This window comes from Idiotropiscis lumnitzeri, chromosome 7 (assembly GCF_059441095.1).
Source record: "Idiotropiscis lumnitzeri isolate Australia: NSW breed Sydney's pygmy pipehorse chromosome 7, RoL_Ilum_1.0, whole genome shotgun sequence".
Taxonomy (NCBI): domain Eukaryota; kingdom Metazoa; phylum Chordata; class Actinopteri; order Syngnathiformes; family Syngnathidae; genus Idiotropiscis; species Idiotropiscis lumnitzeri.
Window position 1 is genome coordinate 8707783 of NC_142397.1, and position 12274 is coordinate 8720056.

A 12274-nucleotide genomic window follows, 5' to 3' on the forward strand; every position below is an offset into this window, starting at 1 on the left:
CGCGTTTTCTGTTTCGTATAATCTCCTCGCGACAGGTGGCGGTATACTTCCGCGTAGACGCCAGTGGTCCTAAAGTCATTTCACAAGATGCTCTTTGAGTGTGAGAATGTTTATTGCCATGTATTTTGGCATGTGCGTTTGCACAAGAAATATAATGTATTGTTATTTTTGTGTTTATCTAAACAACAAAAGAAATGGGTGTTACGGTATGCGTAACTTCAGTCACTAAGTACTACATCCCCCATGATGCTTTTCGGCCAAACAGTAATGGTTCCGCACATGACCCACTGCAACTGATGACTTCAAATATGTGTTCAACCGAAGCGTTTGGAGCCTTGCATGGATTTTTCGTCCTCGCAATCCTTTTCGAAACTTGTGCGACTGCATCGGACACAAAAGGTGATCTTATTCAAACTTTTAATTAATCCATTCAGTAAAGTTATGTGTATGAAACGAAGGGAACGCTTTTAGCTAGCATACACGGTCATTACAAACACTTCACAAAGCAATCGCAGGTGCCCTCCTATTGTGTTTTAGATAGATTTCACCCGATTTCTGATTTAAATGGTCGAAATAAACGTATCTTTTGTGAGGAAGCTCTTTTAATGCTCGTAAATGTTTCCTCTCTTCTTCATCGTATCATTAAATTAACGAAATAGCGCCCCCTACTTTTCTTGTCATCATCAGCGCTCACTGAACTCAATTGCTAACTATTTTTAAAAGCGGCATTTAATTGGAAATTGTTGTATCAATTTTCTATGCACATATTTTGTCCGTAGAGTGCCTGCCAGCCCTACTAACAACCGAGTAAAAGTCTTGTGATTATTTCTGAAAACCTGTACGTGAGCGAGCTCCGCCAGGGTGACGTCAAAACTAGACTAGTCTCCATATTTGTATATATATAATAAAGCTTTAATCCCCAATGACTTGGTAGTCGTAATTTTTGGTTCTTGGGGTGTACTGACAAAACATTTTGCAAGCACGCTAGGAACACTTTAAAATTGTTTAGAAAACAAACAAAAAAAGTATCCTCCAAATCTAATAAAAAAACAACTCATCACATTTCACCAGTATTATCTTTACATTTGCTTTGTCATTTTGTCACACATATGCTCATTGTGCAAAAGTGTTGATTATGATATTCTTTTTTTTTCCAGTTTCGCCCTCCTCCCACAGTGCCTACGAAAATTACGCCGCATACATATGGCACAACCGGCTCTACTTATACACGGTTGCCGCGCTTGCCATTGCGCTCTGGCTTTCGCTCAAGATGATCCTCAAGAAGGTACGTTGGCTCGTCACTTAGGAGGACTCAATTTGTGTATGCGCCACCAATCATTGTTTTCATAATAATAAAATAACACCTTTTTGTTTTGTCTTTTAGAAAAGCTTCTCAAAGGACGTCAGCTCCCGGGTCCACGAAGCTATGAAGAAAGACAAGTGCTGTGATAAACGTGCTGAGGTTCACGTGTCAGGAGTGAAAATCTTCTTTGGCTCTCAGACAGGAACAGCACAGGTATGAATATTGTTTACACTTATCACTCGTCCACAAAGCTGACATTTCCATATGACAGTACTGAGAAATTTCAAAGTGGGAACTTTAAAATATACTCATTGACATGATTAATCAATCAATCATGCGCACTGTAGTATTTGTGTTGATGTGTGCCTCTAAGAGGTGTGGCCTTGTGTGTGACATCGGGAGCTCTGACTCCTACTCAGGTTGGCCCTTTACACAGTTTCTAATTAGTAGTATTTCCAAATTTCCCCATTTTAATCTTCAGTGAAAATTGACTGTAAATTTTCCTGACATTTAAAAAGCTGACATTTTCCGGTGATATTCCACCCCTTTGAAACACTAATGGTGACACTTGGCTTCCACCCCACAACTCCATAGGGTTTCGCAAAGGAGCTATCAGCAGACGTGAGGAGTCTGGATCTCACGACAGAAGTTATCGACATGAAGGAGTATGATCCTGACGATCGGCTGGCTGACGAGGTAAGACAGAGGCTACTTTGGAGGCCCGATAAGGAGACGCAGAGCGTCAGAGCTGCACCAACCTGGCCACCTGTACTCATCATGACAACCTCAGTGGCAGGCTAATTCATATTGTCAAAAGGCTTCCTTCAGGAAAACTAGGACACCTTCCTCAGAAATCTTTAAAAATAAATGCAGTATTTGAACAACGGCAGTACCCACAAGGATGCACTTAGACCACATTTTAATATATTAATGTGTATTCATTGGTGTCTTGATCTGGATCAATTGAAATTTAAAGAGCTGCATCTTAGGATGTGGTGCATCATTTTGTACAGATATCTCAAGAAATCAGAATATGGTTTGACACAATGGTTAATTTAGGTCAGTGGTTTTTATTATTTGTATACAATGCTGTTATATTTCTGCTATGAACATTGAACTTAAAATAACGTTATAAATATGCAATTTGCGTCTAATAAGGTGGCTTAAAGTGCCTTAAAAATGAAATACAGAAATAGACACTAAAGAGTCATGTTCTTTGTTTATTGGAGCTACTTCCAAGGGAGATATTATTTTCTTCCCAGTAAAGGTCAAGCACAAATATAAACACTGACACTGAGTTACCGTAGTTATAGCGGGCGGATCCAGTCTTTCTCCCAATAAACTGCATTGAAAAGTGGCTCTAATCCAGAAAAACACGCTCTGTAGTTACAGTCCAACAATAACACTTGTAATTATTTGTTTTTTATGGCAATTCCAGTAAAATGCACCCAGTGAAGGTGGACCAACTGCTCTTGGGTGTTTTTAATGTACTCTATACTGTAGTTGAGTTGATCTCTGGTGGGTTAATGTTCCAAGTGGCAACCATATATTTATTTAATTTAATTTTTTTTAAAATACATTTTTGAGGCTTTATGCACCCGTTCCATAGTCTTATGAACCTTTTTCATGCTTTCACACATTTTGTGTTTGTATTGGGGTCAGCAAACATTTTTTGAATTGATTATTCTAATGATCACACCCTTCATTTTTTGAGCAATTGCATAAAAAAAGTCCATAACAATATATATATATATATATATATATATATATATATATATATATATATATATATATATATATATATATATATATATATATATATATATATATATATATATATAATATTTTTTTAATTTTATTTTTTATTTGGTCCACTTGGGGTCACCATACTCACATTCAACACTGTAGTATTTGTGACTTTGAATGCATGTGGCCTATGCATGGGCCTATATAATATTCTGATGACGGTATAACTGTGAAAAAATATTTCGGTAGGACGGTATTAAAATTACAGTTCTAAAAAGTCCTTTTTTAGAAATATTTGCTTCAATAAAAACAGGACTTGTTTTCAAGTGAAAACAATCCATCTAATCTTTCAACAAAATATAGACTATTTGGGACATTAAGAATGTTCAGCTCTTCATGGTTGAATACCAAGCTGTGCAAAAAGCTCCTCAAGCATTCAACAAATGTTAAAAATTAAATTGGGAAAATAATGTGCTTTCACAAGTTTATGCAATGTCAAACTAAGTTCACTTGTAGAGGTTGTACTCCATTTTAGGCCCATCCTAGAATTTCACCCCAAAGCCCAATCTCCACATCACCAGCATTTTGCGAGTCATTCATCTTCGGAATGGTTGGAATCTCTTTGATTGTGTTGTCTCATTTTTTGTCACCCAGTGCAACAGCAAATGTGTGTGCGTGTTCCTGGTGTCCACCTACACGGACGGGCAGCCCACCGACAACGCCGAGTGGTTCTGCAAGTGGCTAGAGGAGGCCTCCACCGACTTCCGCTATGGGAAGACTTACCTGAAGGGCCTCCGCTACGCTGTGTTCGGCCTGGGCAACTCCCTTTACGCCGCCCACTACAACACGGTAAGGCTGGCCCAAAAGGACGCAAAATATAATTTATAGTTTTGCACACGCACACAAAAGAAAATCTTAAATTCACGTTTGATTTCATATCTGTATCGTTTTTCTTGAAAAAAAAAAAAGAGACTTTTCTCTTGAAAATTTCCGAGCTTTAAAATAAACAGCTCAAATCCTTAAATAGGCCTTTTTCAAAATATTTTAAAAAAATCTTGATAATGTTAAATATTTTCTCAAATAAGTGACTTTTTACTTTGAAAACGTTTTTCTCTCTTGTACAACCTTTTTTTTTTTAAAATACAAATTGTTTTCTTCTTTCCTCAACACTGACAATTCTTTCAAATTTACAACTTTTATCTGGAACTTGTGAATTTCCTCCCCAAATTTGCAGTTATTTTGTGGAAAATATACAACTTCTTTTCCTTAAACACATACCGCCTTTTCAAAATACAAATATTTCTCAAAAATCTGTAAAATTGGTCTCCAATTTACAATTTTTTCCCCAGTATATCTGTTGCTTGAAATATGTATCCAACTTTTTTTTTATTCTTGGTGTATTTTTCTTGACCATGTAAATTTATTTCACTCAAAATGATATTTTCTCAGGTATGGAAATTATTTCTCAGAAATATGCAACAGTTTCTATAAAATGTTGTTTTTTCTTGAAAATATTTTTTGTGAATATGTGGACTTATATTACGCAAAACATTCTCTACAGGTGGGCAAGAATGTGGACAAGTGGCTGTGGATGCTGAGTGCCTCTCGCATTCTAACCCGCGGCGAAGGTGACTGCAATGTGGCCAAGAGTGTTCACGGCAGCATCCAGGCCGACTTCCTGGCCTGGAAACTCAAGTTCCTCAAACGTCTGCGGGTTCTTTGCCGGGACGACGAAAACTGTTGTGGGAAACGCCAGGAGGGCACTTCCTGCATCAAGACGGATGCACAGGAAGTAGAAGTGGAGAAGAACGCTGGTCTGGATAATAACTACTCTGAGGTAAGGTGTTCACCGCAGTGGATAAATTCAAGACCAAGCCACAGAAGGTGAAAATCCTCATCATAGAGAGATCATGTAAAAACATTTTGAAAACTGTTTAATCTAAAAACACTTTTCAAGTACAGTGCACCCCATGAAACGTTTAAAATTGCCTGAAGATGATACAAGATGGCGGCAAAGCACTGCTTTTGTCGAAGTGAAGTTCCCCAACTTGAGTCAACATGTTGTAGATGTGGCGCCATCTTGTGGCACATTGTTGCAGAAGAAATCAGAAATAAGTTCGGGAGCTTCAATAAAACAAAAGTAGCGTTATTTTTTTCCCCGCCATTTATATAAAACATATTTTTGAGGTTTTTTGTCAGCATGCACATTGCGTAAACATTGATTTGATAATTTGGGGAAAACACATTTAATGCATTTTTTTTTTTTTTTTTTTTTGCCATTAGTGACATTTGATGTTAGTCAAAAACTTTACACAACAAAAATGAGCTGAAAGGGTCCGTAAATTCCATTAATACCTGAAAATTAAGTATTTATCTCACGTTTTCATCCCTGCAAATCTACGCATAGATATTGCCGCGCGTCGCTTTGGTTACAAAATGTGCTATACGCCTCACATGTGACATTTATGTCAGCCCTCTGTCCGTCCTCCAGACACTTTGCTCTGCTCACCAATCACTGCATTTTCGCACGCACGCACGCACACACACACACACGCACACACACACACACCGTGTGACAGATGACCCGTTGTCATGGCAGCGGACACCTCGGAAGACGACTGTGTCGCAGAGACTTGTTCCTGGCATTAGCTGACAAGTGTGGCCTCATCATTTTTCATCATTTAAAGCGGTTTTGACTTTTACACTAATTTCCGTTTTTCATTCATCCACTATTTGACGGTCTAATAATGGCGAGAGGCAGCTTCAACACAGACACGGTTTTTAAGGGAGATTCGAGTTGCTAATGACGCGTTTCATGTCTGTCAGGATGTCGCGTTTACAAGCCAATGTCACACCTACACAAAGGCTTCTAGTTTTCTCACTGATTAAAAGCTGAAAGGAGACATGGTGTTATTATTTTAAGGCAAACCTTTGCACTCAAGGGCCACATTTGATTTTTAACTCCTTCCCTTCTGTGGATGTTTATAGTCGTCAACTGGAATCTAACTGTTTACTGACACCAACGTGTGTGTATACATACGTACCAGTATGTATTCAACCGGTAGGCTCTGAAAAGGATCTCACCCAGCTTGTCTGTGAAATTCAGTTTTGAAAACCATTTTAATGTTGAATAAATCCCTGTAAATGGCGATGTTGCATCACTTTGGATTTGAGATTACCATGAAGACCAGTTTGATTCACACTTCTGAAATAACATATTTGCTCTCATTGCCGCGAATAGTATCATATGGTATTATTAATAATTAATGATATTCATGTATTTGAAAAGACACAGATCACGATGATGATGCTAATTTTACATGCCCGTGGGCTACTCATGTGGTCCTTGGGGGCTACGAGTGCTCATGGGCACCACGATGGCGACCCCCTGATTTAGATTCTTCAAAGTAGGCACTTTTTGGCAAGATAACAGCTTTGCTCATCATAGTATTTTTCTCAAGTCAGCTTTATGATATGGATGATGCTTCATGAGCTGGAATAACTTTGAGTTCACAGCTCTCTGCATTATCAAGAGCTAATACTGTAGCTTGAATTTGTTTTCTATTCTCATTATAATGGATCGTTTATCATGAATTTAATCAAGATGAGGCAATTTCATTTCATACCATGAAGGTGTATGAAAAACATGTCAAATAGTTTATTTGACTAATAAAATTACAATTATATTTTTTAATTTATGACATGTACTCAATTGGTTTAGAAATGGCCAATTATCTAATAAACTAAGAGTTTTTAATGTATTTATGTACTGATGCTTTATAATTTAATTGCTTACAAACAATTTCTTCGTTTTTATAGGGCGTCTCACAATTAACTCATTTACTGTCATTGACGGCTAAAGACGTCAAAGATCCTTTTTTTTTTTTTTTTTTTTTTTTAAATTGGCTGATAGTGAATGAGTTAAGGTCGCAGGTGTGATTGGCTGACTTTGGACGATAGTGAGAGTCCACACCAGGGGTGGCCAAGTCTGGTCCTCGAGAGCCCCTGTCGAGCCTGTTTCAGATGTCAGCAGGTTTTGCATAAAGCCTGATAACAATCCTGATCATTTGAATCTGGTGTGCTGCAAGAGGGAGACACACATGGCACATATGGACAAAAAAAAAAAACATTCACACTCAGATTCACACTTCAGCAATTTAGCATCCTGGGTGAACCTATCATGCATGTTTTTGGACGTCTTTGTGTTTTTGTGGCTGCTTCCTTCAGGACGAGCCGGTGGAGTCGAGCAGTGACGAAGACGTCTCGTCAACCTCCCCCTCCGTGTTGGACGTGGAGGATCTGGGAAGCCTGATGAGCAGCATCAAAGAGGTCAGTATGCGGCCGGTCTTATTTGCGTGCCTCGAAAGCAGCTTCGCCTTGCGCAGAAACGGCAGATGGCCCGGTAGACTCCACACACCAGGCCCTGGCGTCAAGATGAGGCTTGCGTAAGAGCGCAGACGCCCACCGCCATGATAAATGACTCAATGGACATTTATTGTAGAAATTGAAGACACTATTTTGGATTTAAATTTTTTTTTGGGGGCAAAAAAAAAAAAACACAAGTTGCATAGTTTTTATGGAAAGGTTGTTTATTTCAGAGAAATTATATTGATGGATGGTCACCATCTTTGGGTTCTCCCACACCAATTTTGTACTGAGCTTGTGTTGTCAACTGGGAAGAGTGCCAGCCTGAACTATTAAATCATCTAATCCAACACCCCTTGATTGATTAATGCATTGATTGGGACGAGCGTCTGGATTCTGTTGTGGACTAAAAATGGAGATATCCAATTCTCTTAATCAGAAGAGCCGACGTGTGTCCATGTAGTCAAATACTTCATTCTGGCGTTTGGTCACATTTTTGATTCACCATCCACAATTTATGAACTAAGACACTAGTACCTCAAGTTATGGCCTCAATTAGTTCCGGAAACCTCTTTGTAAATCGGGGTAACTTTTCCCTTTGAAATCAATGGAAATTCAATTTATCTGTTCCAGCCCCCAAATTGTATTTACATTTTGTAATAACAATAGAATGTTCATTAATCAGCACAACCCGTGATTGTCTCTGACTTGTATGTTTCAATTAATCAGTGATTGTACTTTTCATGCTTGCATGGATTACATTTATTTTTAGCAAAATGAAGTGTAAACCAAAAATAACTACTCCAACAATACTCTTGTCCATTATCATAAATCTTTTACGGTTTGTATGCGTTCCCAGATTCCCTCAGACGGCGGGCAGGTAGCCAAGCGCTCCGGGAAGGTTGCACGGAGGAACCAAGAAGGCAAAGAAGAGCGACGAGAGATGATCACGCCCGCCCTGAGAGAAGCTCTGAGCAAACAAGGTAGCGCGCACCACTGCGCTCCACTGGGTCCTTAATGTAGCGGCGAATAGCTTTTTTTCTCCACAGGAGCATCTGCCAGGTGTTTGTGCAACGCGATAATGATGATGATGATGGAGCCAGAGCATCATTGCTTGGTAGTAATAAAAATAATAGGCCATTCCCGAGGGAGGGCGGCCAGATGTTTGCCGCCACTTGCCTCACCTTGTCTCCACAAGCACAACAAAGTTTGACTTCCAAGTCGACAAACTTTATTTCATTTCAACCATAAATCAATCCTAATATGGTCAACACTGCCAGAGCCTGCGTGTTTTTTGCTTCTTTATTAAGGGCTGTAATGTGACATCCGTACCTCTCGACATTGACTCGACAGAGGTGACTCGACAGCCGCATCAGCCGTACTGACAGAATTGTAATACCTGAGGCATAACGCAAGATGCCTAATGCGAGAGCTAAAACACAAAAGCCGTACCACGAGAGGTTCAACTTGAATGCCGCATCTTGACTCGACAGGCAAACAGACATAACAAACAGCAACTCAAATATTTGCACTTGTGATCGTGGGTTGGAGTCGATCAGGTGGAGGATGTCACAGCAAAAGACGCACTGAGCATATATTAGAATATAATGGCCAAAGTGAATTACATTTCAGACAAAATCACAAAACACTTAACAAAAACTTTTTTTCGCACGATGTTGCGAAATTGTCATAGACCCCAAGAATGAAAGCTGTCAGAGGCATAATGGTAGACAAGTGTCACATTGCCGCAATGTTTTTGAGTCTGCTACCACCCTGTCGCTTGAATTATTAACTCATTCACTGCCAATGACGGCTATAGACGTCAAAAATCTTTTTTTTTTTTACTTGGCTGGCAGTGAATGAGTTAAGCACTTAATCCATGTTTGTTTTTTGTTTTTTTTCCCCCCCTAATGTTTTTAATGAAGGTGTCTTTGTCCGGAACATTTTTATTTCGCACCCGAGCCACCGCTTTGGCTCACTTACCTGCAGAAGTCATTGAGCAGCCTCTGGCAACAATTCAGCTTCTGCTCCTGCTGCTAGCCTTACACAACAACCACGCTATAAATAGCAACATGTTACTCCCGTCCACCCCAAATGTTGACCTGCTGCATTTTGTTAGGGATGTGGGAGATTATTTGCTGTTATTGCGCAACATGCCGGGAGAACAAAACTCTGTTCGCCGTCATGAAACAGTTCTCTAGTGTCTTATCCAGATAATGTCTCGTCCATTGCAGCACCTTTGTAATGCTTCTCAGGGCCGAAGCAAGTTTTGCCCATGAAGCATTCGGAGTAGCTATTCCTAATCGCCCCGTTTGTTTTCTCTACTCAGGGTACAAGCTGATTGGAAGTCACTCAGGTGTGAAACTGTGCCGTTGGACCAAGGTGCTCGACTTGAATTTTTAAAAACCCTTTTGAGCAGCATGATTGAGATCTAAGGTGTGTGTTTATATATTTGTAGTCCATGCTGCGAGGCCGAGGCGGCTGCTACAAGCACACCTTCTACGGCATCCAGTCCCACCGCTGCATGGAGACCACGCCTAGCCTGGCCTGCGCCAACAAGTGCGTCTTCTGCTGGAGGTAAGACTGCCATCTACTTCACGTCACACTCTTCACATTTGTCCTTGGTGGTATTTGGAAAACCTCTGCTTGAGTCAATGATAATTCATAAAGCAGGCGTGGGCAAACTATGGCCCGGGGGCCACATGCAGCCCGTTAAATTTAATTCGGCCCGCCGAACTTGAAAAAAATTAAATGAATGAACCTTGTTCATGTTTTATTTTCTAAATACTGTGTTTTTTCATAGACATATATATTGTTGTAATGCTTTTGTTCACTTTCATTTAAAATTAAATGGGTTTTTTTCTCCGATGAGGTGAGGTTACTAAAACGCTTCATCCATCTGCTCCTGGTCGGGCCCCTCTTTAAAATTTTAGAACCCATTGTGGCCAGCCAATCAAAAAGTTTGCTCTCAGGAGGCAGACAACGGCTCACAAAAACACAGCTGAAAGGTCGCTGTCTGTGCCGCTCCCCCTGTCGCCCCATGTACGACATTTTGTCCAGAAGCGACAATGGAGGGCGGCAGGAAATCAGCAGCCCGCCACTCACCCACGTGTGCACCCACCGTGCACCCCCTCCCCACTGACAACCTGCAGAAAATGTCTTGGGTCATCGTAGGGTCAGTTTGCTCACTTTCAAACAAGTGTTAAAATTAAATAAAATCGACACGACTGTGTGTGTATTTGTATTTTGTAATAGTGTAACGATGCCAGGGGAATCCAATCTAATAGAGTGCCTAAGAAATGAAATTATTACTTTGTACCCTGAAAAACATTATGTGTATTATAAGATTTTTATTGTAATTTATTTTCAGGAATTTTATTCTCTTTAGGTTAGAACTTTCTATTTTTATTTATTTTTTTACTTTTCCATTGTTATGTTTGGAAATTGCAAAAAATATGTGAGCTTTCATCTCAGTGGTGGGGGCTAATAAAGACTTCTGTATTCTTGTAAAATAACAGTTCTTAAAAAAAGGTTTATAATATAAGAAACAATATTCTTCTAATTTCTAACTTTTTTCTCTCTTTTTTAAAAAAAGAAATGTTAGGCCCATAATATGACATTATCACAGAAAAATAGGTAGATATATACTATTAATAGAAATAGGTAGAAATAACTTATTTATTAAAAGAAAATCTATTTTTTTCATTTTTTAGAAAACTTTTTATTTGTTAATATAACTTAATCTCATAAAGTTCTCATAAAATAAAAGTTTTTATTGAAAAAAAATATTCATTTTAATCATCTAAATGCAATTTTTCTTCCAAAATGCAACTTAATTCGTGAAAGATTTTTTTCATTCCATTTATAAAACCCCTTGTTGAGCAAAATTAGCTTTTTATCTTGAAGCAAATTCAACTCTGCTCTCATTAGCTCATTACATTTGTTCTTTCAAAAGAAATTTGCCTAAAAACTCAACCAACCAAAACCCAACAAGGTCTGAATGTTAACAGAAAGATTGCTATTCATATTTCATATTATATATCATTTACATCAGCGTACAAATACAAGCACAACAATCAATTTTTAATAAAACCCTTGCACTGGGTGTCATTAAATTTTGCAATTGCACCGAATGTTATGCCCTTTGAGAGTAAATATCTTCCAGGTGAGGAACTCTCACGAAAGCTCAGATGAATCCCATTTTGACATTGTTTTATTTATGTGCGCGCTTGACCACAAGGCACCACACTAACCCGGTGGGCACCGAGTGGCGTTGGAAGATGGATCCCGCTGAGAAGATCCTCCAGGATGCACTGGAGAAGCATCAGAACATGATCCGACAATTTCGAGGTCAGTGGTGCCCCGGGAGATTTATTTATTTATTTTTTTTGGAAACTTTCATTGCAACTTCATTCTCCTAAGAATGCCATTTTTCTCCTTTAGTGTAATTTAGAACCACGTTTGATGTTTTAACATTAGTTGTTTCCCATTGTGAGCATTATTTTATGCTTTTTATATGCGTTGATGCTCCATGCTACATCTTATGATGACTTTTGTTAAGACGAAAGTAAAGGTTTGGGTGGACATTTAAATGTACGGAATTTAATTCTATTTCGATTGTATGACAGTTTTACAGTAAACCTCGACTGGGAGTGACGATTGATATCACATTATATAGTTTCTTTGTCTATGTATTTGGTTTGATTTTTGTTTTCTTTATGGCATTGCAAATGAGAATCTGCCCTCAATTGCCTTACCTGCATCAATTAAGTAGAAATAAAAATAAGCTTAAGTAAATAAATAAAGAACAGCTTTAAGCAAGCTTTTTTCTCTAATTTGGAGAACTGTGCAAGCCAGAGA

At 38.8% G+C, this 12274-nt stretch overlaps 1 protein-coding gene across 1 annotated transcript in view; it reads left to right on the plus strand.

Annotated features, from left to right (window-relative positions):
- Nucleotides 1–260: 260 nt before the first annotated feature.
- Nucleotides 261–12274, plus strand: part of tyw1 (tRNA-yW synthesizing protein 1 homolog (S. cerevisiae)) — a 30381-nt gene continuing 18367 nt past the window's right edge. Inside the window, exons 1-11 of the mRNA XM_088301525.1 lie at nucleotides 261–399; nucleotides 1158–1285; nucleotides 1385–1516; nucleotides 1898–1999; nucleotides 3704–3898; nucleotides 4611–4886; nucleotides 7277–7378; nucleotides 8274–8397; nucleotides 9744–9796; nucleotides 9873–9991; nucleotides 11655–11764. Coding sequence (XP_088157651.1) covers nucleotides 297–399; nucleotides 1158–1285; nucleotides 1385–1516; nucleotides 1898–1999; nucleotides 3704–3898; nucleotides 4611–4886; nucleotides 7277–7378; nucleotides 8274–8397; nucleotides 9744–9796; nucleotides 9873–9991; nucleotides 11655–11764 — 1444 coding nt within the window. The 5' untranslated portion in view covers nucleotides 261–296. The remainder of the gene's footprint in view (nucleotides 400–1157; nucleotides 1286–1384; nucleotides 1517–1897; nucleotides 2000–3703; nucleotides 3899–4610; nucleotides 4887–7276; nucleotides 7379–8273; nucleotides 8398–9743; nucleotides 9797–9872; nucleotides 9992–11654; nucleotides 11765–12274) is intronic.